A 26,881-nucleotide genomic window follows, 5' to 3' on the forward strand; every position below is an offset into this window, starting at 1 on the left:
AGATGGATTTCTTTTCATGTAGACTAGCTCGGCAGGATGCACAAAGAGTCTATGACTCCTTTTGTATGAGAGAACATGGGATGTGGTGAAACAGGGAAAGAGACAGAGGTAGAGAGAGGTAGAGCAATCACAGCAGGCAGGCAGACAGACGTAGACTCAACTGACCCTGGGGTCTAGAGGAGGCAGCCTCATCTCCATGCTCTTCAGCCACTGTCTCAGTGCTCTGATTTGACTCCTGAACTCACTCTGCCATTGGCTCAAGTCCTCCACATCCGTCCTGAAACAGAGAGGAACGATACAAAGTCAAAAGCTATAGTGATCTTATTTTACAGTTGAATTATAATCTTAAACATATAGTCAAAGAAATTAAACACATTTAATTAAAAGGATCATACAACTAAATCTTGCCAAGTATACTGTATGTCAGCAATCAAATGCCTTATTATGTGTTTAAATAGAGAGATGAATTGGTGGTGTGCTTCTCCTGTAATATATATATATATATACAAATAGTTATATATATGAAATTATGCTTTATGCTTTTTCTGTACATGTGGGTGCTGTTAACAGTTTGTGAGTGAACTCCTGCACTCTATTAAGCCTTTGGTTTGTTGTGTCTTTTCAGGAACAATGCTCTTGCCAGTGAGAATAAAAGGTCCACCATTATATATATTTTGTGGGATGAGTTTGGGGTTGGACTTAAGCGTTATTTTTTATTGCAGTAAGATTAAATTTGGATCCCTATAGCAGGAAGTAGAATATTCAGAAAACGGACAGCAGCCACACATTCACAACCTGTACTTAAGCAGAATGAGCTAAAACTGAGCCTTCGAGTATTATTCTTATCAAAGGACAATATAACCAGGGCTCCTTAGTTGAAAACAGTCAAATATCTCATTAGAGAGGCATCTGCTCTCTGTCTGCTAGGCTGGAACCTTAGTTTTCTTGTATCGGTATGTTTCAATTAGATGTTTTACACTCTGTGCTCACTTCACAATTCATGGCTCCGTCTTTGTATTGACAAATGCAGTTGCACCGCTCTACAAAGCTGATACAATTGACCAACTGTCATCACAGTTTGCTTTTTTGTTAATCTGACTGTTGGTGGCCATGTTCAATCATGCAGGATTCACTCTTTGGATTATAAAAGTAGTTTCTTTCGAAAGTGCCTATAGTGGTGAACCGTTACTTATTACTTGTGAATTGGAAACACCAGTCAGTATTTGTAAAAGGTTGAGGAGGTAATTTGTGTAATAATTTGCCATTTTGTCAAGGACACATGTTACCAATGTCAAGTAGAAGAAATGGTATTATTACACATTAGCATACCCATATCTCTGATCTTGTGATGTAGGGGTTGGTGATCCAAACAAAGCACTTTCTTTATCCTGCAAGAGACCATTAGAAAAAAAATACGAAATGATCCTTGTACCAGTTTTTGTTTTCCTCTGTTACTGTTATAGGATTTCCAGCTGACACTGTTCATTACTGTAGAATATACAGTATATGATGTTGTGAGTGTCTTTACACTGTTCTGTGTTCTTACCGCCATGCCTGAAGCTTCAGATGTGGGGAGAGCTGGGAGGGAAAGGGTCTGATCTGAGTAGTCAAGGGAGCTGACTGAAGAATTCTGGGAGGTGAATGTCTCACTGCGTCTGTTGGCAGGCTCCTCCATCAAAACCAGCGGCTAATGTTGGCACATAGATCAAAAATATGTACAGTATGTACCTAGTATGAAGGCACTGGATGTTTTTTTGAGCAGGTGTTTTACCAAGTAGTTGTTTCACCGGAAACAAGTGAAGGTGAGTGTAGGTCAGTCTAATGCTGCCCTCATGTGGTCAACTACTGTCTATTCCCGAGGGAAGATTCATATCACGGGCAAGCTACAAGGTTCAGTTAACACTATTAGATCAACAGAGACCTTGCATTGAATATTAATGCAATTGTTTCTCCTTTTATAACCACTTTCATAAAATAGAACTTGCTATCAGTGTTGAAGAAGGTAAACATTGGAAAATAATATTTCTGTCCATTGTGACATGCTTACAATATTTACATTACCCTTTCTATACACTATGTGAAAGACCTTAAGTTATTAATTTTCATGGGGGACCCAATGTAACAGCAGCACTGAAAAAACATATTCAACTACTAGAAATATCTTCAGATGCATAGGTATCAATATATAGATGACAAGAGGGTCTCTTCATTGCATATTTATTTACAACATAGTGTTATGTTCAGAACATACAGCCGTATCCACTCACTATATCATTCAAAGCAAAATCTGCCCCATAAGCAAAACCAACCGGTTAGTTTGTGATTTTATATATTGCTAGTATTAAATCAGCACAGTTACATCTGCAGTTGTCTTTATTTTACATCAACATTTTTCCCAAATATCCTTTGTAAAGTTAGTAAAACATGCAAGGCAAATTCATAACATATCAAAAAAACATGATGAAAACAAAGTAAAAGGATTTACAGAAGTAAAACTCTTTAGAGATGCATAAAAGAAATACTTGCTGTGGAAAAATAACTATAAGCAAAATAAAGCTTCAAGCTGTTTTTCAGTTTGCAGAAGAAATCTGTGGCAAAATGTCAACTGAAACAAGTTAATTTGATATAATACATACATTCATGCAATGTGTTGCTGTATCAAATATGTCAATTCTCCAAATTTCTCTGATTAGTGCTTTGGTTGAACTGAATTTACAGTCAGAGATAATATAAATGAAATAGTGGACAGTGGACTTAAGACTAGTGAAATGAAGATGTGCTGTTGTGTCACTACAGTTAATCACAATTTAAATGAAAAAATGTGCACACAGATGTGTCTATGCTTTGGGAGTGTTCTCTTAAAAATCAGATATGACAACATAAATATAACTGTTAGCATTCAAGTAATAAATATATGAAAAAAAGTCATGAATAAAGAGTGCTCCTAGAATAGTATCCCAAGATGGTGTCAGGTTGACTCAGCCTCAGCTTTCTTCAAATGTGATGTGCAATGGAAATAATGGATATATTCAATGGGAGATCTAGAAACAAAAGAAAAAAGCTATGAATTAAAATCAAAATGAACCTAACAATGCAGTGAGAAAAAAAGAAAGAAATTAAATTTTAAATCATAAAACAAATCTGGATGAAACCTTGTTTCATCTTTTGCAAATGAAATGAAAGTGACATGAAGTTCTCTAAAACAGTTATACACTGTACCTGTATTACTGCATGAGGTTGATATGGGCTCACAAATCCATCCAAGTTGAGAGGATCATACGCTCCGGCCAACTGAGCATCTGTACTCAGGTGTTGGATTCTAAGGGACCGAGGCAGCTGTCAAAGACAAGAGGATAAGTAACAGTCAATTAGCACCAAATTGGGATTTTTGCACCGCAATAGTTCACCAATAGTATCACCATGGTAGTGTGTGGGATAGAGGAAAATGACATAAAGAAAATGCATGATCTAGGTTCTACGAGGTGATCAAAATCAAATAAATAAATTTAACAACAAAACATAAGGAAATAAAAAAAACCTCATTCAACTTACAAGAACCAAAATAACAGGAGGCAGGTCTGTATGGAAGAGCAGGATCAAGTCTGACATCATCTTGGGATTTATCTGGAGCACTTGATTGATGGTGAATGTGAAGAATCCAAAACTTGTAGTGTGTAAAACAATGATGTAATGAACTAAAAGAATGCAAAAGTCCACTGAATATAAATGAGTACAAAGTAATGGCAGATGTGGAACTGTTTTTAGAACAGTTTGCATAATTTTACTTCTGGCACTTCCTTTCAGTGTTGTATTCTTGTATTGTCTCATTTTTAGTGTCTCACAGGTGTATTCTTACCGGGTACATTATTTAGATACCCAGGCAACATTTAACATAAAAACACAAAATCTGTCCATACTCTATACAAACATTCAGAAATTTGAAGGCATCTATGTATTTTAGATTAAAAACATTAGAACTATGTTGACATACAGTATCTCATTTTGTAGTACTGTCGAAAAAGATAAAAAATAGACAAATATTTTTGAATTTCAAAGGAAACAAGGAATACTGGAAAAATATTTCTGTTTGACATACATACATTATATATTAGTTTCAGAAAGCACAAGTATACAACTTTTTAACGTGTAAAATGAAAACTATAAAGTCACATAAAAAATTATAGCTGAAGTTTCATGCTTTGCTTTGAAAAATATAACTGACTTAGTAATCAGTACTAAAGGAAATTAATATTTTATATCTCTAGCAATGCTTGGTTATGTCTCCATATATGAGGCACATGTTTAGACATCTGTTATATATGAAAAAATCAATAGCCAATAGTGGCCACATGCAGGGCAGAATAAATAAATTATATTTTCTTTGTTATTGTAACTATTTTTTCCTGTGAGAAATGCAACTTTAAAGTGCATTAGTATTGTTGGTTCTTAGTCATAAGTTGTTAGAAAGAAAACTAGCTAATCAGAATCTGCGGCTGTAGCCAGTTGAAGAGGATGTGAAGGAGGAGGATGAGAAGTTCATGCTGAAACCAGAGCCGGCATCGATGCTGCCTCTTCTGGAGCCTGATCGGGATCCGGTCCGTGAGCCAGTCCGGGAACCATAAGCAGATCCAGAGCCACTGACATTGTAGGGACTGTAGAGGCCTTTGCTGGATTGTGAGGAGGCTTCCAAAAGCCTTAAGCTAGACCCTTCCTCGACCATACTTCTGTCCATGGCATCTTTGAAGGAGATTTTCAGTTTGGTTTTTGGACATGTTAGGTATTTAGAATAGGCGCTGACATCTCTCAGTTTCTGGGCAGTGCGGGCATCAATCGTGCCCTTCCTGATGGAGTCATCGAGGGACACTCTACCCTCAGCATCAGGCTCAATAAGACCTCCAGTTAGATATTGGACCTCAAGGAAACGCTGGCCAGCCTCATAATATAACCAGCCCTTCTTGAGAGCCTGGGAGGCAGACATCTTTACTTTAGTTCTGGGGTCTTCAAATCCATTGAATGCCTTTTGAGCCAGGTTGAGGCGATCGACCATGACTTTATCCACAAGGCCTTTTTCTGTAGCATCAGTGACTGACAATCTCTCTCCAGTTGTTGGGTCAATTATTCCTCCTGTGCATGCCTGGGCCTCCAACAGTCTTTGGCCTGTGATATTGTCTACCAGGTTTCTGTGCATTGCCTCAGTGACAGACACTTTCTCCAGTGTGTCTATGTCCAATATTCCAGCTATGGGACCAGTCTCCTCTGTTGGGTCATTCCATATGACTGCAGGTGGTTTAATGGAGGGTATGGGGCTCATAGGAGAGGAATAGGTGGAACCAGTGGTGGAACCAAAGGAGGATGATCGTGAACGGAAGCCTCCCATGTTTCCAGAAAGCATGTCAGCAAATTCTGTGATGGACAGGTTTCCAGCTCGGTATGTATCAAGAGAATTCTGGTCAATGAGGCCACGTGAAAGAGCATCGTCAACATCATACTGTCTCCCTGACCTCCTGTCAATGATAATGGATTTGACAGTACCATCAGAGGAAGTCATTGTGATCTCCTCCCATTCGCACTCTTGCTCAGAAAGCTCCAAGTATGTTTGATGGTCAATCAATCCCTTCCTGTAGGCCTCGTACACAGTCATTTCTTTGCCTGTCTCTGGGTCTACAATGACAACTCTGCGTTTACGAACTGAGGATTTGGAGGAGGTCTTCCTTTCCCGGTTCTTTTGTTTCAGCAGCAGGAGCACCAGGCCAGTGTCAGGATCAGTGATGCACCTCTCCATGAGCTGGAGGTAGGTTAGGTTTTCCTCAGTGTTGGGATCAAAGAAACCTTTGGTGTCATCAGATGGATCTGTCAGGATCTCATTCATTTCCTCATCAAAAAAGCCACGTTTGTAGGCCACTTCAACTGGCACACGGTGACTTTCCTCTGGGTCAATGATACCACCAGTGGCAATCTGAGCTTCCAGGAGACGGATACCATGATCTTTCAGGATGAGCCCCTTTTTCATGGCCTGAAACAGGGAGATTGTTTTGCCTGAATAAGGATCTCTGTATCCTGTTACTGCACGCTCAGCAGAGAGAAGCTTGTCTTTGAATTCTGGACCTACAATTCCCATTTTTACTGATTCATTGACAGTCAGTTTGAGGTTTTTGATTGGATCAATGACAAAGCCTGTGGCTGCCTGTGCCTCAAGGAGCTCAAAGGCAGTGCCTGGCCTAATCATGGTCTTCTTCATGGCTTGGTAAATTGATAGACGTTCCTTTGTGGACTCTAAAAAGACACCAGCAATACAGCTTGTGCCCTCGAGGTACCTTGATAGCCTATGGCTTACCTCCTCCATTGTAACGAGACCTTCATTCAGTTGAGAGACAGTCTGCTGGTCAATAATTTGTGACCTGATCAGCTGCTCTATTGTGATTTGTTTCCTCAGACCCTTGAATGTCAGTCTCTTGTCTCCCAGGGAGAGGAGGCGCAATCCACCATCCAACTTGCATCTCTTTAGCAGCTCTGCATATGATATTTTCTCATCAGTGACAGGGTCAATGAACCCTTTAACATCACCAGCCAGTCTCTCGTTGGTTTCCCTGTTGATGTAACCTCTTTGTATGGCAATGTCTGCTGGCAGGTGGAACTGGAATTCAGGATCAATAATACCACCAGTGGCGGTTTGTGCCTCTAGCATTTTCAGAGCATAATCTTCTGGAACAAGATCCTTTTTCATGGCCTGGAAAAGGGAGATGATTTTCCCACTGTATGGATCTTTGTATCCTGTGACTGCTCTTTCAGCTGACAGAAGTTTATCGTGGATCTCAGGGCCGACAACACCCTTACGAACAGCTTCATCAACAGTGAGTGTCTCATTCTTTACTGGATCAACAATGAATCCTGTGGCAGCCTGTGCTTCTAGGAGACTGAGGGCCATTTCTGGTTTAATAAAGCCTCTCTTCATTGCTTGGTAGATGCTTATCTTGGAGCTTGAGTCAGTTGTGACCCCAGCAACACAGCCTGTGCCATAGAGATACTGTTTCACACTGGTCATCTCCATTATGTCATGGATATTCCTCTTGCCCTGTTTAAGGAGGTTGTATGTCTCCAAGTCAATGATGCGGGCATTGTAGAGTTCCTCAATGGTTATCCTTCTCCTTATGGTCATATATGACAGTGGGTTTTCATTTCTAATGATCTCTCTCTGCTCCATGATTTCAATAATAATGATGATCATCCTCTCTTTAGTGATATTACCAGAGCGATATTCATCCAAGAGCTTCTGCCTTTCTGCTTCTGGAAGCAAATTTGAATTCATGACATCCCAGAGGTTCATTGATTTATCAGCAAGACCCTCAATTGGAATGTCAATCTGGGTGCTGGTCAGGTCACTCTGTGTTTGTTCCTCTGTGTAGAGGTATGTCTTCTCCACCACAGTTGGAGACTGAGGTTTGGTGAGTGAGAGGATGTACAGGCCTGTCTCTGGATCTCTTTGGCACTTGTCTTTAAGCTGTCTGTAGGTTACATTCTCATCACTTTCTGGGTCTGAGAAAGCCTTGTTATCATCAGATGGTTCAGAGAGGGTCTTAGCAATTTCTTTGCTGAAAATATTCTTCTGATATGCAACGTCAGTTGGGACACGATGGCTATTCACAGGGTCAATGATTCCTCCACTAACCATCTGTGCCTCTAACAATGGCATGGCATGCTCTTTCAGGATGAGATCTTTTTGCATTGCTTCAAAGAGGGAGATTTTGTTGCCTGTGAATGGATCTTTATAGCCAGTGACAGCCTTTTCTGCAGAGAGGAGTTTTTCATGTAGCTCTGGACCAACAATGCCTGACTTCACTGCCTCATCTACTGATAGACACTGGTTCCTCACTGGATCTACAATGAACCCAGTGGCAGCCTGGGCCTCAAGAAGTGAAAGGCCTGTGTCGTGTCTGAGGAGCTTTTTCCTCATAGCCTGATAAATGCTTACTTTCTCTTTTGTTGGCTCCAGGTAGATGCCAGCAATGCTATCAGATCCCTGGAGGTATTTATTGACATTGGGATTCTCACTGACTTGTTTGGGTGTTGTTTTGCCTTGTTGGAGGAGCTCAAAGGTTGGTTTGTCAATGATTTTGGAATCATACAGAGAGCCTGCTGGGACAGGGGCTCTGAGTCCCTTGAAGCTGGACTGTTCTTGTTTCTTGGCCTCTTTCTCATCTACAATTGTGATAACAATCTTGATGATCCTTTCAATTGTAACCTTTCCAGACCTAAACTGTCTGAGCAGATCAAGCCTTTGTTCCTCAGTGAGATATTCAGAGTTGATGATTTCCCAGATGGTCATCTTCCTGCCCTTAAATGGTCCTGAGTCAAGCTCCACAGTTGCCTGAGTCATAGCCTCTTTTGTCTGGGCTTCAGTGTATGCTGGCTCCTCCTTTGCATTGATTGCTTCATCAGAAAGAGGGAGAAGCTGGAGACCAGTTTTCTTGTCAGTTACACATCTCTTGAAGAGCTGAGAGTATGTGACATTTTCTTTTTTGTTGGGGTCAAAGAAGCATTTGGTTTCTTCAGTGGGATTGCTTAGAACCTGTTTCATTTCGTCATCAAAGTAATTTCTCTTGCAGGCCACATCATGTGGAATGCGATGGCTATTCACTGGATCAATGATGCCACCGGTGGTCATTTGGGCATCAAGCAGTCGGATTCCTTGTTCTTTAGGTATAAGATCTTTTTTCATTGCCTGAAACAGGGAGACAGTCTTTCCAGTGTAAGGATCTCGGTAACCTGTAACAGATCTCTCTGCAGACAGGAGCTTCTCATGCAGCTCAGGGCCAACAACCCCTGCTTTGACAGCTTCATCAACAGTGTACTTCTGATTATGAACAGGGTCAACCACGTAGCCTGTTCCTGCTTGGGCTTCAAGCATAATCAAGGCAGGCCCTGGCCTCATCATGTCCTTCTTCATAGCTTGATAGAAGGACATTGTCTCCTTGGTTGAGTCAATAACTACACCTGCAATGCAGTTTGTACCTTTCAGTGCTTGATGGACAGGCTCCATTTCAGACACCTCTTTGACTGTCTTATTGCCCTTGTGTAATTTGTTGTACAGGTCTTTATCAATGATTTTGGATTCCAGGAGCTCAGTGGCAGGGACCGGTGCTCTCAGACCATCAAAGGTAATTTCGTTCTTCTTCTCTTTCTCCTCTGCCACAGTAATCACAATCTTAATGATTTTTTCGATTGTGATTTTGCCTGTCCTGTATTGACGGAGAAGGTCCTTCTTCTGGTCCTCAGTGAAGTATTCAGAATTAATTATTTCCCAAATGGTAACAGTCTTTCCCTTGAATCTTCCAAATGGCACAGACACAGTTGTTTTGCTGAACACATCCTTGGTCTCCTCTTCTGTGTATATACTCGAGCACTGAGCAGCTTTATCTGTGATTGGCAGGAATAGCAGACCTGTGTCAGGGTCAGAGGTGCATCTTGCCATTAGCTCAGAGTATGTCAAAGGTTCCTGAGTGCTTGGGTCAAAGTATCCCTTTGTGTCATCTGTAGGGTTCTCCATAATCTTATTCATTTCTGCATCATATTGTCCCTGCTTGTAGGCTATTTCATTGGGCACACGGTGACTATTGATAGGGTCTATGATACCACCAGTTGCAAGCTGAGCCTCAAGAACTCTTATGGCATGATCATGCTCCATGAGACCCTTCTTCATGGCTTCAAAGACAGAGATTTTCTTGCCAGTGTATGGATCTTTGTAGCCGACAACAGCCCTCTCAGCTGAGAGCATTTTGTTGTGCAGTTCAGGGCCAATCAAACCTTCCTTGACAGCCTCATTAACAGAAAGTTTCTGGTTCTTAATAGGGTCTAAAATGTAACCTGTGGCTGCCTGGGCTTCAAGAAGGATCATGGCAGTGCCTGGAGTAAGTTTCTTCTCTTTTGATGCTTGATAGATTGACATTTTTTCATTAGATGGTGTCAAAACACCAGCAATGCAGTTGTTTCCTTTAAGAATTCTTTTTAGATTATCGGTTTCACCAAGCTCTTGCACAGTGGTTTTGCCTTTTTTCAGCTTATCAAAGTTCTTCTTGGATAAAAGGCCGATGTCATGAAGTCTGCTTGCAGGTACCTTGTCACGGATGCCGTCAAAAGACAATGGATCTGGTTTCTTCTCTGCACTGTCTACCCCATCACCGGTATTTTGCCCATTGTAAACTTTATTTATCTCTACCATTGTTACATGGTGGATTTCTTTCTCTGAAACAGTCTCTTTCTGTGCTTCCTCAAGCAGCTGCAGCTTCTCGCGCAATTTCTGGTTCTCTTCTGCAAGAATTCTTTCCTGCTCTAGTCTCTTCTTTTCCAGTTCCTGCATTTCTTTTTGTTTGTTAAGCATCTCTTCTTCAGCCTCTTTCTGCTTATTCAGGGCTGCATCCATGGTGGCCTGGAGTTTCTTCTTTTCTTCCTCCATCTGCTGTCTCTGGCGTTCCTGTTCATCTTTGAGAGCCTTGGCCTTTTTGACCTCTTCTTCAAACTGGCTCTCTAGCCTCTTTTTCTCATCTTCAATTAGCTTTTCTTTTTTCAACAGCATTTCCTTTTCTGTCAGGAATGTCTGCTGGAGCACTGTCTTCTCATGTTCTATTTGCTTCTGCTGTGCATCAGCGATCTGATAAAAAAATAAAACAGAAAAAATAAGTCACAATAGGTTTTTCACGGAGGTACATATTAACTTCTTCACGTTTTTATTTTTTTATATTGTTTATTTAATTTGTAATGAATACTATTTGTACAATGCACTCTGCTTATGCAAATGGAGATAGATTATTCACGATGTGAAGTTGAATAGTTTTTTAAAAATGTATTATTATTATTATTATTATTATCATTTTAAAATAAATTTACTCTTTTTCTAGCATCCTTGTTTACAAGATTCAAGATAAAATGTTTTGTAATGTTTTAGTATTTCCACCTACGTTACCAAGTCCAGAACAACCATGCGAATTACATTCCACAACTAACTAGTGAACAAAATTATACAGAAAAATACAATTGACTATGATAAAAGTTATTATGATACAGATAATTGGATGAACTTAATACATTTTTTGACATAAATTTTGATGTTCATATAGCCTGCCTACAGTAACCTTCCTGGAACTGATCAACTTTGACTTGTGCGTGTCACATATATGTAATCATGCACACATTTAAACCTCTTCACACGAAAAGAAATATTGATTACAAAAATAAAATTAAAATGACCATGTTCTCAGTAATATAGTACCACCACCTGGAACATACTGTGCAACCTCATATAATCTACAAAACAAAGTAAAGTGAGCCCAAAACAATTCATTCCTTTAAAAAAACCATATGAACACTTTTTTGCACATTTACCAATTGTACTCTGTTGTCCTCTATGCTGAATGCTGTTTGCCATAATGCTATTTTACTGGCTCTCACTTGTTTGAATAGGGTATTTTGTGTTTTCTCTTGTTCAGTGAAGCAAATTTGTTTCATAATGATTTGGTACTCACCAATGGAAGCGAGTAATCATGTTTCATGTGTTAGATGCACTCTAATGTGTTACAACAGATACACCTAAGATATTTTTTATTTCAAAAGGCAAGGACAATAATTTAGATAAACATCTTATAATACTTAGTGCAAAATGGATAATGCCCATAGTTTACTGAGACTTTATAGGATTACTCCACTGTTTTTTCCACTGAAGTGAGAGTGGACAGGCTGAGTACGAAAGGTGACTCCGGCAAATATTTTAGCATGTTGATGTTGATGGCAGAATAGTGCTTGCCAGGAACAGTATTCATATTGGGCATTGTGACAAATGGATACTTGATTATAGTTAGAAAATGTCTTTCTCTTACTGTTTGTGTTTTTACTAAATTACTAGTGGAATACGATAATTCTAAGCATTTAATAATGTATTGTTAATTTATTTTGGAGCTAAGCTTCAACTTTGTTTTGAAACTGAAAGAAATATGAAGCATGTCTTAAAATGAGGAAGCATTCCATGATATGAGGGGACATTCAGGATGTGTTCTGCATGAGCACAGTGCACTGTAAAAAAAATTAAAATTAAAATCATATTTAAATATATGGTTTCAAAGATATGGTTTCATGATTAGTATAATCAGAGAAAGGGATAGAGGAAATTTCAGAAACAAGTGAGTTAGTTCAGAAAGAATTAACAATGACATAAGCTGCTCTGTTATGCCATTTTGACACAATACCTCTTTAGATTTATTTTGAAGTTCTTCAGCCTCCTTTTTCAGTCTAGACTTCTCCTTCTCTAGGTCTGCGATAGCATTGCGTAAATCGTCAGCCTCTTTGCTGGTATTAAGTCTCTCGACTTCCAGTTTTTCCACTACAGTCATTTTTTCTTTGGTGGCTATTTCAGTCTCATGAAGACGAGCAGCAATTTTATCAGCTTGTTTCTTGAATTTCTTAGCCTCCTCTTCAGCTTTGGCCTGGGCTTCACTGAGCTGAGAAACCCGAAGCTTGAGTTTCTCTGCTTCGGCTACAATCTCCAACTGCCTTTTCCTCTCCGCTTCAAGTGATTTCTGGTACTCCTCTGTCTCCTCCTCCAGACGCTGTTGCATAAGTTGTTTATCCTCCAGAAGCTTTTGTGCCTGCTCCTGAGCCATGTCCTTCTGCCTTTGGAGCATCTCTGCCTCGGCTCTAAATTTAGATGCCTCTTGTATGGCCTGCATTTTCTCTTTGAGCATTTTATCTGCAAGAGCTCGTTGCTGATTGAGGTCGTCTTCTGCAATCTGTCTCAAGCGAGCAGCCTCTTGGGCTTCTACACTAAGGCGAGCAGCATCCTCTGCAAGCTTTTTCATATTTTCAGCCTCTTCAGCAAGGAATTTTTGTGTGTTATCTTTGTCTTTCTTTATGAGGCGCTGATTTTCCTCCTCAATTCTGATTTTCAGTTTGAGTAGTTCCTCCATCTGAACCTTGACTTTGAACAGCTCCTCCTCCACCTGACCCCTTTGTTTGACAGCGTCATCAACTTCATCCTTCAAGCGCTGCAGCTCTTCATCCAGGACAGATTTCTGTTTATCAGTTTCATCAAGCTTCAGTTTAACCTTTGTGAGCTCTTGCTCCACTTGGAACTTCTGTTTTAATGTGTGCTCTGCCAGTTTTTTGTGCTTTGCCATTTCAGCATCAGCTTGTTGCTTCTGTTTGAGAGCTGCAGATTCTGCTTGTGCTCGTTTAGCAGCTTCAAATTCAGCATCCTTCCTCAACCTCTCAGCATCCTCCTGAGCTTTGGCTTGGTTTGCAGCTTCTTGCTCAGCAGCCGCTTTTTGTCGTTCTGCATCCTCTGCTTGTTGACGAAGGAGAGCTGCCTCTCTCTCTGCCTTCTCCTTAGCAGCCTCTGCCTCTTTGGCAAGCTTCTTGGCTTTCTCATACTCTTCCTTAAGCTTCTTCTGCATGATGCTGTCTTCCTTCTGTTGAGCAAGGACACTTTGAACTTGCTGCTCAGCAGCATTGCATTTCAGGGCTGCTTGTTGGGCTGCAACAATCTGTTTTTCTGCTTCTTTGTCGGCTTCGTCTTTCTGCTTTCTGGCTTCCTCTGCTTTCTTTTTCAGACGATCAAGCTCTTCTTGGGCTGCCTTGCGTTGTCTGGCTGCCTCTTCTTCAGCAGCTGCAATCTTCTTAACCTTATCCTCTGCTTCCCTCCTTCTCGTCTCTTCCTCAAGGGCAAGCTTCCTTAGTTTTTCGGCCTCCTCCTCAGCTCTGAGCTTGCTTTGTTGAGTTTCCTCTGCAATGTTTTTCAGTTTGTTCAGTTCTAGCTCCAGATCAAGTTTTCCAGATGAAGCCTTTTCAAAGTTGAGCTTAAGAATTCGGATTTCCTCTTCAACAACCCGCCTCTGTTTGAGTGTGTCATCTACTATTGCCTTTTGTCTTTCCATTTCAGCCTCAGATGATTTCTTGAGTAGGACTATCTTTTCCTCAATATCTTGCTTGTGTTGGTTGGCCTGGTCTTCAAGAGCTTTCCTCTGGTAAGCCTCATCCTCAGCTTGTCGCCGAAGTCTCTCGTTTTCTGCCTCCTTCTCTTTCAGGGCAATTTCAGCCTCCGTTTTCAAACGAGTGGCCTCACTGATGGTAGCCAGCTTCTCTTTGAGTATCCTCTCAGCCTCTGCTCTCTGACGAGCAGCCTCTTCCTCGGCAACTTGTCTCTGATGCTTGGCCTCCTCAGCAATGGCTCTAAGCTTGCTTGCCTCCTCAGCCAGGTCTCTCATCTTGGTCGCTTCTGCCTCAAGAAGTTGTTTGCTCTTCTCTGTGTTGGACATGGTCTCCTTTTCCGCCTTGGACTTGAGCTGAATGAGTACATCCATTTCACTCCTCACTTTGGCCAGTTCATCCTCCAGCATTTTCCTTTGTTGTTCAGCTGCAACAACTTCATTCTTGAGGCGGTAAAGTTCATCTTCAAGGAGGGATCTCTGCTGTTCTGCGTTGTCAAATTCTGCCCTAAGTCGAATCAGTTCCTGCTCCGCAGTGAGTTTTTGCTGAGCTGTGCTCTCAGCTACCTTCCTCTGCCTGTCAAGTTCTTTCTCGGCCATATCTTTCTGCTTCAGGGCAGACTCTTCAGCTTTGGCTCTCTTTTTAGCCTCACGCTCGGCCTCGTCCTTCTGTTTTTCAGCGTCTTCTTGAGCAAGGCTCTTCTTGTGAGCTTCTTCCTCAGCCTGGAGTCTTAGTCGGAGGGCTTCATTAGCTTTATGCCTCCATTTCTCAAGCTCTTTTTCTGCCTCTTCCCTGGCATTTTCTGCATCTTCCTGTTGTTTCTTGAGATGTGCAGCTTCTTGTTGCAGCTGAAGGACAGCACCATGCTCCTGTTTGAGTGATTCCTCTAACTTTGAGGTCTTTTCCACAAAGGAGATGTGTTTGCTCTGGAGCACAGCAGCGGCGCTCTTCTGGGCTGCCTCATGAGCAACCTTGATTTGTCTCTCCTTTTCGACCTCTGCTTGCTTCACTTGCCTTTCAGCCTCCTCGGCCTGCATCCTGAGGTTTTCAAGGTCTTCCATGGCTTTTTGCTTTTGCCTAGCAGCTTCTTTCTCTGCCTCAGATTTACGTTTGAGTTCCTCCTCTGCCATACGCTTTTTCTGGGTCTCTTCATTGACTTGTTTGCGGAGCTTCTCAGCTTCCTCTTGGGCAGCCTTTCTGAGTTTCTCAGCCTCAGCTGCTCTATCACGAAGTTGCTTGAGCTCAGATTCTGCAGTTGACTTCTGTGTCACTGTGGTCTCAAGCTGGATCCTGATGAGGCGGATTTCCTCCTCAATTTTGACCCTGCTTTGAAGAGCTTCATCCACTTGTTGACTTTTGTCCTTGATCTGCTGCTCTGAGAGGTTTTTCAGCTCATGCAGCTCCAGCTGAATGTTGTGTTTTTGCTTTTCTGCATCTACAGCAGCGATTTCTCGCCTGCTTACTTCTTCCTGCATTCTAAGCTTCAGCTCTTGAGCCTCTTTCTCAGCTTTGGCAATGGCTTTCGCGTGAGCTGCAGCTAACTGCTTCTGTTTGTCTAACTCAGCCTGCATCTCGGCCATTTTTTTCTGCTCTTCCGCTTTCAGTTTCTCTGCAGCTTTCTGCATTAGTGGAAGCAAATGGTAAAGAAAGGATTATAATCAAGCATGACAGGTTAAAGGTAACACTTTACATTAACTAGCTCAAAACAGTGTGGATTAAAATTGTAATTACTATGGTAATTGCAACCTAACCACACTGGAATAAGAGCATTTTAATGTACTGTATTACCCAGGCAATGTTAATGTTAAAAATTAGCTCAAAGATCATACTCTAGATGCAAATTAGATGCACAAACACAATGTTAAAGTAACGTCAAAGTAATGTTAAATTCACGATGCAATCAAAAAAATCATGACATGACAATTCAGGAGAAAATGGATGATGTTGATGTATCAATTAATGTATGGAAACAAAATATCACTTCACAACACAGCAAGAAAATCATATGGCATGCAACTGTAGCTGTAGCACTAACTTTCTAAAACTGCATTATTTAATTCTAATCATATTCTTTAAAATATTATTTGAAATATTTATTTCAGTGTCGGCAGCGATATTATTAAACATATTCATTTTGTAATCACTATTCAAATATATGTGTGATTTGAATAAATGTGCTCATTAGGCAGTTCTTAGTGGGTTTCTCTTGAACCGTTTTATATAAAAATGTCTGTGTGAAAAGTGTAGCACAGTTCATTCTTTTAAAATAAAGACTAAATTCTTCATGTTAGAGTATTATTCACAACATTCACTTCGGTTTTTTATTTCATCCCATGCACTGGGGGTTCTTTAAATCACTATTTGCCACAAAATGGAATGAAAAGGAAAGGAAAAGTCAAAGATGAAAGGTTCAGGTTCAGATGATATCACTGAAAGTAAGTTTAGGAAGCACTGTAAATTAAGTTAAAGAGGCTGACTGTGCCTATACTGTTAGTAAGGACATCAGTGACTAGCAGACAGTGTGGATAGTCAAAGTAATTCTACAAAGGCTGCAGTAAAAGCAAGAAAATAAATATGCTATGGAAAGCCAAAATACAGATTGAGAGTGACACAGATGTTAGGGTGACAGAGGGAATGGAGTTTAAACAGTACAGTAGGTACCTGAATAATTTACCTCTTTAATGCTCAAACAAGTTAAGCATTCATCATGGCAAAGCACTGGCAAGCAGTTAAGAGAAGCAAAGAAACAAACAAAACATCAGGGTTAGAATATAAAATAAAACTGTAAACTTGTGTTAATTTAGAGAAAAGGAGAGCTGAACACCATGACAACCAGGCTGAACCACAGAGTCCTGACTTTGATTTTAACCTCAGAAAATAAAAGGGCCAAGAAAGAAATAGGAAGAATAAAGGATAAGAAAGAAAAGGGAAATCAAAAGAAGTGAAAGAAAGAACCCCTTGTTCTGAATCTACTATGGCACAATACACACAATGAATGGAAATGGAGTAGCTAATGCATGTATGAACATACACTGTGTTGTATTTATTCATTCTAGTTTTAGACATCGAGAATCATGATCTCAATGAGGACTGAATGACTGAATAATCTACTTATGCATGTAAAGTTCAAACCTCATTATTTAAAAATTTTTTTTTTTTTTTACTGTTTTACAAACCTTTAGTCTTCATATGATCACTACTGAAAACTTATAAATATCTATTCCTCTAGCTAATACATCAGCTACAGCATGCCAATGTTTCATGCATAACCAGTGCAAAGGAACTATTTGCCACCTGTACATTAATGTAGTGTGTGTGTGTGTGTGTGTGTGTGTGTGTGTGTGTGTGTGTGTGTGTGTGTGTGTGTGTGTGTGTTGTGTGTGTGTGTGTGTGTATGACACACAGGGAAAAAAGTGTGTGCGTGCGTGCGTGCAGGCATGCGTTGTGGTGATCGGCGGGTAAAACTCGTTTGTTGGTTGGTTGATTATTTGGTTGGTTGGTTAGGTTAATGTTAGAATTTAGTTTGTTTGGGATCCTCAGCCAGTTACCACGCACCTCCTCATCCTCCAAGCGGCGTTGGGTGTCGGTGATGAACTTGATGTACTGACTCGTCAGAGTCATCAGCTCACTGTACCGGGTCCTCAGTGTCACATACTGATACAGGGAGAAACAAATAAATTAAATTAAATTAAAAATGTGTAATTGTCACATTAATGCATGGAGTGTGACTTTTAGTGTGTTAAAAGTTAATAGTGATGTTGTCCTCTCTAGAAAGCGTAACCAATAAAACATACCTCCTGAATAATGTTGTCAGAAGCAGAATCCAGTTTGGTTTTCTTCAAGGGAGAAGCGAGAGGCTCCACCTGAGCTTTGTAGGCAACCAACTGGAGTTCATAGTCCTATTTGATGAAAAAAAAATTTTCATACATCTGTTACGCCACATTCCTTTTTTCTAAATGCTCCAAATTACAATATTTACAACTATTAATGCAATCTTGTGTTATCTAATGCTCACCTTGATAGTATCAATATATGCTTTAGCATATTTTTGACACTCATCAACTTTGTCTTTGTTCTTCTCAATCTCCTCCAGCAGTTTCTGTTTTGAAAAAGGGTTCAAATAAGAGTTCAGCTCACTCGCTTCATGTAAAACACAATAAAAAAGAATGCTCAAACACAATATACCTTCTCCTGGGCAAGTTGCTCTTTCAGAGTTTTGCTGTCAGTGATGGGCACAGCCTGGATCTTCTCCTGCCTTTGCTTGGCGTCGGCAATCCAGGAGATCAGCCAATCATAGCTTTCCCGATAGTAGCCTAGCTGGCGACCAAGCTGCTCTAGCTCCCTCTGGCGAAGGTCGATCTGGGTGAACACGGCTTTCCAGCGGTCCTGGAGACTAGACAGGAGCTGGCGGTAGTGGTCCAGCTCAGCATCACGCTCGCTGTGCACTCGAGACATCTTGTCGCTCACGGCCATGGCTTTCTTCAGCTCTTCCTCCAGGGAATCAAACACCGGCTGCTCACCCTCCGCCTCAGCCCGCATTTTCTGTTTCAAGCAAAATGAGAATCATGGTCAAATTCATCAGGAGAGACTCGGTTGAACTACTACCAATGGTATAAAGAAGCGCATGCTGTTTACCTTCAGCTTTGATCTGTAAGTCTCTACTTCCTTGACATCCTTGGGCACAGTGTGAACCTCACGCAGACAGCCCTCATACTGCTTGAGAACTCCCTCAGCACCCTGTGTGTTGCGGATGACCATTTCCACAGTCTTCAGCCTGGGACAAGAAACAATAAATAAATAAAGGAGTACGACACAGGGGCGTTAGGAAGCAGATTTTCTCTTTGTGGCCGAGGACTCACTTCTCGAGATAACAGGAGGAGAGCATGTGAGCATGATCCATCTTCTGCACGGTCAGGTCAAGCTCTGACCGCAGCACAGGAGCTGAAGCAGACTGCTGAGGGGAGGCCAAGACTTCTTTGGTCTTCACAGATACCTTATCAAGGTCCTTCTTGAGGCCCTCAAGCTCCACCTGGACTTTCTGTACAACAGAGGAAGACAACAAGAGTTAACAACATGTAAAAAGTCAAAACTTGACTGTTATTTTCAGACAGCCTATAATGTGGACCAGCTCCCAAAAGACAATTACTTCAAATGTGCTGGAAGAAACCTTTAAAATTTAAATGAACCCCTTTTGGGGGTCGTCTGTGCACTGGATTTTAACAGTCTCAGATCAGCAGGGATATGTGCAGCTGCAGTTGGAAGGGAGCCAGCAGGCTTACAATCTCTGCACCTCTTACTCAACAGCATACAAATTCAAGATCTTGAAGCAACTGCAATTCTCTACTGTATTTTTATCGCAGCTCGCAATCCGCTTCTTCAACATGACAGTGTATTCCCCTTTAATTCTTAATTCACTGTCTTTTTTTTTTACCCCAGCTTCTCTTTCCTTGTTTCTTGGATTTGATTTGCCTGAAGGATCAGTGCACTCCTAAAAATCATGTTATGGATGTTTTTCTCTCCAAAGCTGTTGGTTCATTATGCTTGAATTTGGATTATGATGTTTTTATTTAATGAACTAGACTGGTTTTCAGATGAAAACCAAATTATTTGAAGGTACCCTGCAGGGTATTTTGCATCCCTTCTTGAATTAAGACACATCTCCTCTTGCAAAGAAGTTGTTTGTCACTTGTTTCCACTCCATCCTCACAAAGCTCACAGGAATACAAGGCTGTAGGCAATCCAGCAGATTCCTGACAAGTCTAGCATAGTGGTAAACAATATAAAACAGTGTAGAGGCTTGTAGAAGCACTCTCATCTCTGATGGCATTGTGTCTTTTATGGTAATTATGCTAATGCCTCAAAAATTAATGACATGGACATTGATGTGATGTCATGTTCCTAGTCCACACATGCCAGACAATCTCATTACAATACCTTCTGCTCTGTTGTCTTCTGAACACATTCTTTCAGAGGCTCCTTTTCCATTGGTTTGCGAATGCGAGCCACGGTCCGAGCCTCACAGTCCTCTATGTGCAGACGCAGGTCCTTGATCTCAGAGATGTAGTTCTTGCACAGAGACTCATCCTTTTGACCTGTGGAGTAGCATACGTATTTGTTTAGGACAACAGGAACAGACAAAATCTCTCTGACCTAAAGGTGAGCTTGAACGATATACATAAGGATTTTTAAATGAAAAGAACTGGAAGGCCAAGAATGCAGACATACTGAATATAGACTAATAACAGTTTTGTTATGATGTCATGTTTATGATTTGATATTGATACGTGATCAGGGCGTCTTCATGTTCTGTAAACATTATCACATTCTCAGTCTACTGTTCCAGTGCAGTGCATTTAAGCACAATTGTACATGCAGTTGTTCATGTGTTGTGTCTCAAACACACTCAGCTGCATACACATTACATTCACAGCAAACAGTATACAGCCAGTATTTTCTTCCCGAGTAATCACACTACTATGTATTATGTTGTTTAAGCAGAACATACTGTAGCCTAACACACAACATATGGGTTCTACTTGGTGCAGAGCTGCAACAAAGAAAACAAAGCAACCTTTGAACCAAAACAACATGCAGTCACACAGGATTCTTAAACACTAATGGTTATATTTAAACATCTCATCCAAGGCTTGAAAGGGAGTACACACACCAGATTGGTTGACTGGCTTTACATCACTCACCTTTGAGCTCAACAACCAGTCCTGAAAAGGTGAATTGACAATATAAAGTTGCTATACACTCATTGTATATTCCCTTGATATATCCACAAATAATCTAAAGCGAATTAGTTGTTAAGAGAAAACATTACCTTTCTCCATGGAGCGAAGCAGGCTGTCGAAATGCTGGGTGGACTTGGTGTAGTCCTCCTCGATCTGCATGCGGTCATCGGGGCCAAAGACCTGTGAGTCCTGGCTGTCACGCATGAAGTCCTGGTAGTGGAGCTCCAGGTTTCTCATCAACAGCCTGTATTCCTCTGGCTTCATGGTCTTCAACTGCACAGGATGGAGAAAAAAAATGGGGAGAGATGAAGAGGCAGGACCTTCACTTCACACTATGAAGAGGTTGATGCAGTAATTTGACTTAATCTGATTTAATTTCAGTTTGGAGTCAGGCTCAGTTCATGGCCTAAATATACAAAATTATTAAAGCATAAATAACTAATTTTATCAAAGCTAGTGCACTCTTCCAGTGCCAACAAATTATTCTCTAGTAATTCAATTTAATTCCAAACACTCAATTTAATAAACACTTCTTTGCAAAGCCTATTCCCCAAATTACCCCAAACCTTGATTTATTATTACATAGGACAATTAATTCTCTATTTTGCTCATGTTTGCTTCAAAACAAGAGACGGTTGGTTTAATCATATTTTACAGTTGGCTGAGTGTTAACATAGTATCTTGTTCCTGCCAGTTAAATATTGTGTTACATATACTGTATCGTTTATTTTACACATACAGGTCAATTTAGAGATTAGAGTTTAATGGCGTTAATGCCCACCATAGTGATGTTCCAGGATCGTATCTGTGTGAAGTCTCTCATCAGGTACTGCCACGATAGCAGACTCTTCATTTCTATGTGGAGCATCTGCCACATGGTCACTATCTGCTGATGACCTCCATCCAGACTGGAGCGGGACAGGAACACAAACAGTGTAAGAATGGAGAAACAAAGAGTACAGCAGAATTGACACCAAAGGATCTATTAGGCATAAGGAGGTCAGATATATAGTAATTAAGAGGACACAGTGCAGAAAAGGGTTTTCCTTAACAGGTTACCAGTTAGTTATGCGTTGCATTCACTGTCTTTCAAAAGTCACGTCAAAAGATGACTGATCAAACCAAATCTTGTCATGTCAAATAACCCTGATCCTCCAGAGTCACGTACAAAATGTACAATATGTGTATTTATTTGTAATTATCTGCAAATTAAAAAAATCATCTGTAAATAATTTGACAGGTTCATCAATGTCACAACACGTATCATAATTTCTTTGTGCTGTATGAGTAAAGCTATTAGCAAACCTCCAGTAGTGATAGTCAGGTAGTTGGAATGAATGAGTCAGTATCTAAACAGCTGTAAGACTTTAAACAGAGTGGACTAGTAGCTGGGTTACTCTAATATACACAGCTGTCACACAAGTGACAAATTATTGTGTTGGTTTGCTGTGTTCTCACCTGGACACACTGTCCACAGCCTCCTTGTTGACTGGAGGTACCATGAAGCAGACAGAGGGCACCACCGCCTCGTGTCCAGAGCGGTTCAGGACCTTCCACTTGAAGGGCTGGGAGTTGTTGAGGAGAGCACACTCATCTCCTTTGTGGACAGTGATCTGAAACAGAATCCAAGATTGAGAGGTATGCACCTTGAAGAAGGCAACCTCAGGCTTTCAACTATGACCTCTCTGGGCTGTGAATGATTACAAATCACTATGGAGTGGTCAGTAGGTGTTCTCACCTCCTGTTGCTTGAAATCACAGACGGCCTGAATGGGCAATTTGCCTTTGATGGAGGTGGTGGGGTTACGTGGTTTCAGCTGGATGATGGACTTGGCTCTCTTGTTCAGGCTGGTCACCATGGTCTTGAATTCGTTGAGCTGTTCCTTCTCTTCCTGTTGAAAACATGAAGTCAAACCAGATTTGAATAAAGTTTTCAAATGATACGTACTTCAAATAAGCAGTAGGACAATTTTGTATTTGAATCAAGATCACCATCTTTTTATTCCTCTTATGAAGTTCAAAACTCTGTTAATATACATGCTATTGCACACATACTGTACATCTAAATATTTTTTAAAGTGAGCATTCAGCACTAACCACAGCATCCTGCAGCAGATCCTCCAGGCGAGTGGCTGTTGTAGAGCGATCGCAGCTGTATTTCTTTTTCATGTTCTCTTGTATTTTCTTCATCTTGTCCTGAGCCTCTTTCACATCAGCAAAGAACTACAAGAAAAGGACATGATATGAGGGACACCTAATTTGACTCTCAGATCTGTGAATGTCGATGGATAGTTTACTGTTGGGCCTTTGAAATTCCACTGATTTCTTCTCTACTCTTGCATACCTGGTAGTAGGCTGTGTTTTCTTTGAGATGAGCCTCAATACAGCAGCACAGCTGGAGGATCCAGCTCCACTGAGTCTGCAGGGCAGCGGTGAAGGCCTGGTATGGACAAAGAAGATATGATGACAGTGGATTAGTTGAGGCCTCACTCAGTAGCATTGATACTGTATGTGGATTCTGACTTTTCAGTGGGGTTTACTAGAGTAATTACCTCAACTGTCTTCTTGCCAGGATGTCCATCCTTGACAAGTTTGTCTCCCATGACCTGAATGTCATTGATCTTCTTCTCCCTCAGCTCCAGCTCTCGCATGAGACCCTGAAGAATCCAAATGGAAAAAGTTAATTTGAACCTTGGGAGGAAAAGTGTATATAATATAATATAATATAATATAATATAATATAATATAATATAATATAATATAATATAATATAATATAATATAATATAATATAATATAATATAATATAATATAATATAATATAATATAATATAATATAATATAATATAATATAATATAATATAATATAATATAATATAATATAATGTAATATAATATAATATTTAATTATACATATATTTAATTATTTCTCTAAACATCTTAGAAAGTCTGGAGTTAGAGAAAAAAAAAACAAAAAAAAAACGCACAGAGTAGTTGTCTTTCTTGGCAGTCATGTTGGTATTTCTGTCACTCCAGTCAAAGTTGACCTCCTCCTCTTCTTTGTCATTCAACCACATCAGTTCCTTAGTGGCAGCGCTGACGAAGGCGTGGAGTGAATCCAAGTTCCTCAGGCGGGACTTGGAAGAGTTCTGAAAGACAGAAAAAAAAAATCAAAACACCAAACGTTGATTAAAAAAAAATCAGCATTCAAATAGCTACAACTATAACTTGAGGCATTGGCATAATCTGCAGAGCAAGATACAAAAATCTAAATATAAGCCCCAGAAAAATGTTTGAAATGTGAAAATACTTACCAGTAGTTTGCCATACTGCAGGTCCAGTTTACCCAGGTATTCTTTGTATGTGCCCTTGCTGACAGGAGACAGCTGGTTCTGAACAACATGAAAGATGCAACAAAGGTTAATTATAAAATAAACACCACAATATCTAATCATCTCCAGCAGGTCTGATAAGGATATTACCTCGTCTGCCCTGGCCCGCTCAATCTTGGATCGGAAGTCCTCCACAGTCTGGTGCAGGCCTCTGTGGCTGCCCAGCTGGGACTCCACTGAGGGCAGATCAGATCCCCACTCAGATTCATCAATGCGGCGCTGGTTCTCCTCCACCCAGGTCAGCAGGTCTTGGACGTAGCGCAAAGTCACATCATCCAACTCGGGCCGCATCTTCATGTGGGTCTGCTGGGAGCCCTTTATCATGCTAACCTGGGTAGTGGTCACAGTAGTCTTCAGACGAAGGTTGTAATCGCTGCGCAAGTTCACCAGGCGCTCGTGGATGCGGTAAACCCTGTGGACATTAAAAACACATCTTACTTCATGGTCTTTAAGTGCTTGGCAGGTGTCCTTGAACTGCTTTGTATAAAATGCATTGTATTAAAAATTCACTTGAATGTAATACATGTAGCACCCACTTGCGGTACATCTGTTCAGCCTGAGGGTGGCGCCCATCCTTAAGTAGCTGCACATCATTGAAGAGCAGGCGAATCACGTTGTCTGCCTTATCCAGCTCCCTCTCCACTTCTGCTGTGTGCTGAGCTGGTTTCCCTGCATTCAGCAGACGAATGTCCTGAAGGGACGAAAGTCAATAAAAATGTCAAGTGTCATCTTCTTTTCAAATGCCACCCAAATTAAAAAGTAACAGTGGATTTTTTCTTTTGTTAGTTTCTTAAATGATGTTTTTATACATCTGAAGGATATTTGTAGTGAGTTTGTGTTAAACAAAGTGCTGTCTTTACTTTGGACTGTGAATAAGACCATATGACTGGTATGTATCATGATGCCAGCTCAGCTCCTCCTACAGCTCAAGTCTTTTAAAATACATTTTTGTGTTTAAAAAGTTTTTAGAAAAAAAAAAATCCAAAATAAAACTCCATAGCAGTCATTTAGTCTTATTGTGATGTTTGGTCACTATGAAATAAACAAATCAGGTGGCCTAACAATTGATTTATGATCATCTTCTGGATTCTTTTTAACTTTCTGAAATCATATCAAAGTATAGAGTATAGTTTTTCTAATGTTAGATCTGAATAGGACTCACCTTCTGCAGCAGGGTCTCCAGGTGGCTGAGTTGCTCATCACACAACCCAGACTCCATCTGGACTTTACTGACAATCCTCTGAAGCCTCTCAAGTCTGGATTAGACAAAATAAAATAAAATAAAATTATAATAAACTTTGAGAAACTCTAGTTTGTTATTCAGCATTTTTGATTTTTAAGACGTCAGTATACTACTGAGAACACACCAGTTAATATCAGAATCCCCACATAAGTTAGCATCAGCTCCCTCCTTGACTACAAACCTGTTACCATTTTACATTTTAGACCAGCAAAAGCCAAAGCTCACAGCATGTCGATCAAAACACTTACGACCATCTACGCTTCAGCATATATTCCAATTTATGAGGGTCTGTCACAAATGCCATATCTCAACTCAACAGAGATCTAAATTCCAGCTATTAGACCGTCGGTTCTTCTCACACTCCCATTGTGTCTAAAAAAAGTCAGAGTCAGACTAAATGTCTCCGTTTCCTGACAAAGATGTCCAGTCTGCTCATTCGGTCACTCCACGTCTCAGAATCATAAACAAGGCTATTAGATGACTGAACAATCTCGTGACATGAACCATCCCATCTACCAGGCATGACGCAACGCTATATTAAATACATGGAAGAGTTACAATGTCTCGTCCTGCTTCTTCAGACTTAATTATATCTGTGTCCAGTTATGAGGAACATTTCTCTCTCAGTTTGTTACAAGCACAGAAAACAACAACAAGTCTTTCCTCAGAATATTTGACTGTCTTCTACCAAAGCAGGGAAATGATGCAATAATTTGCTTTGCAGCAAAGTTGTAGCAGTTGTAGTTTGTAGCAATGTCTTATCCTCTTCAATGAGCTAACATTAGCTTGCTTACCTAATCTCTCTAAAGTAACAATATTCTGTTATCTTAGACAAAATATTATGACGAGTTATTTGAGTCAGAATGTGGTGACATCTCTGTGTATACATATGTCTTGTATATTTGTATCTTTTTATGTAACATAGTCTACATTTTCTGCAGTCTTAGCATTGATATGCTAATAAAGTGTTGGGACATATCCCTTAATCTACTCGTATGAAGTGGTGCGTGGATAATTTATTTCTGTACTGTTTCATCTTTTTACTACTACACCCCTTAGCTGGAAAGCACTAGTATATTTAAAATTTTAATTACAATAAACTTTTATATTATTACATACAGAATCTACAACTGTCCTAACCTTTCAAACTCTATTCTCAGCAGTCGCTCTCTCTCGAGGATGGCAACGTGGAGTCGGCCCCATTCTTTCTCCACATCAATGGGATGGTAGCCTGGAGGGACCTTCACCTGACCAGCCTGCACAGCACTCTGTGGGCAGGTGCAAGTACAATGCATAAGTTTATGAATAGTAAACAATAAAATACAATATAATAATGAATTTTAAAGTTGGGTTAGCTTGCCTCAAAGGACTGGTAGATGTGTTTGGACCGGCTCTTGTCAGACTCTTTCACTGGAAGCTCTGTTTCTTTGAACTTCAAGAACTGGCGCCACAGAAGCTGAAGAAAAAATACACAAGATTAATATTTTACATTGACAATTTATATTTTACTTTTTATTTATTTGATGCTTTATCAATAAGTTAA

General features: G+C 40.3%; 2 protein-coding genes across 15 annotated transcripts in view; both read right to left on the reverse strand.

Moving 5' to 3' along the window:
- macf1b (microtubule actin crosslinking factor 1b) overlaps positions 1–1,710 on the reverse strand; it is a 32,162-nt gene extending 30,452 nt beyond the window's left edge. Inside the window, exons 1-3 of the mRNA XM_056379790.1 lie at positions 1,547–1,710; positions 1,330–1,388; positions 166–277 (exon numbers count right to left, since the gene is read on the reverse strand). Coding sequence (XP_056235765.1) covers positions 166–277; positions 1,330–1,388; positions 1,547–1,675 — 300 coding nt within the window. The 5' untranslated portion in view covers positions 1,676–1,710. The remainder of the gene's footprint in view (positions 1–165; positions 278–1,329; positions 1,389–1,546) is intronic.
- A 491-nt stretch (positions 1,711–2,201) lies between these two features.
- plecb (plectin b) overlaps positions 2,202–26,881 on the reverse strand; it is a 124,572-nt gene continuing 99,892 nt past the window's right edge. For 12 of the 14 annotated variants that reach the window (XM_056379776.1, XM_056379775.1, XM_056379780.1 and 9 more), the window contains 25 exons: positions 26,699–26,794; positions 26,479–26,606; positions 25,258–25,351; positions 24,632–24,786; positions 24,186–24,507; positions 24,018–24,095; positions 23,691–23,852; positions 23,257–23,361; positions 23,049–23,144; positions 22,802–22,927; positions 22,444–22,596; positions 22,164–22,318; positions 21,487–21,613; positions 20,795–20,978; positions 19,903–20,060; positions 18,828–19,006; positions 18,604–18,742; positions 18,154–18,510; positions 17,984–18,067; positions 17,763–17,867; positions 17,524–17,622; positions 12,234–15,587; positions 3,553–10,645; positions 3,220–3,336; positions 2,202–3,041 (listed from right to left, as the gene is read on the reverse strand). In XM_056379776.1, the coding sequence (XP_056235751.1) occupies positions 4,481–10,645; positions 12,234–15,587; positions 17,524–17,622; positions 17,763–17,867; positions 17,984–18,067; positions 18,154–18,510; positions 18,604–18,742; positions 18,828–19,006; positions 19,903–20,060; positions 20,795–20,978; positions 21,487–21,613; positions 22,164–22,318; positions 22,444–22,596; positions 22,802–22,927; positions 23,049–23,144; positions 23,257–23,361; positions 23,691–23,852; positions 24,018–24,095; positions 24,186–24,507; positions 24,632–24,786; positions 25,258–25,351; positions 26,479–26,606; positions 26,699–26,794 (12,621 nt within the window). In that variant the 3' untranslated portion in view covers positions 2,202–3,041; positions 3,220–3,336; positions 3,553–4,480. The remainder of the gene's footprint in view (positions 3,042–3,219; positions 3,337–3,552; positions 10,646–12,233; positions 15,588–17,523; positions 17,623–17,762; positions 17,868–17,983; positions 18,068–18,153; positions 18,511–18,603; positions 18,743–18,827; positions 19,007–19,902; positions 20,061–20,794; positions 20,979–21,486; positions 21,614–22,163; positions 22,319–22,443; positions 22,597–22,801; positions 22,928–23,048; positions 23,145–23,256; positions 23,362–23,690; positions 23,853–24,017; positions 24,096–24,185; positions 24,508–24,631; positions 24,787–25,257; positions 25,352–26,478; positions 26,607–26,698; positions 26,795–26,881) is intronic. The other 2 variants (XM_056379787.1, XM_056379786.1) reach the window with 1 other exon arrangement.

Source organism: Seriola aureovittata, chromosome 7, assembly GCF_021018895.1.
Source record: "Seriola aureovittata isolate HTS-2021-v1 ecotype China chromosome 7, ASM2101889v1, whole genome shotgun sequence".
In the NCBI taxonomy this organism is placed as follows: Eukaryota; Metazoa; Chordata; class Actinopteri; order Carangiformes; family Carangidae; genus Seriola; species Seriola aureovittata.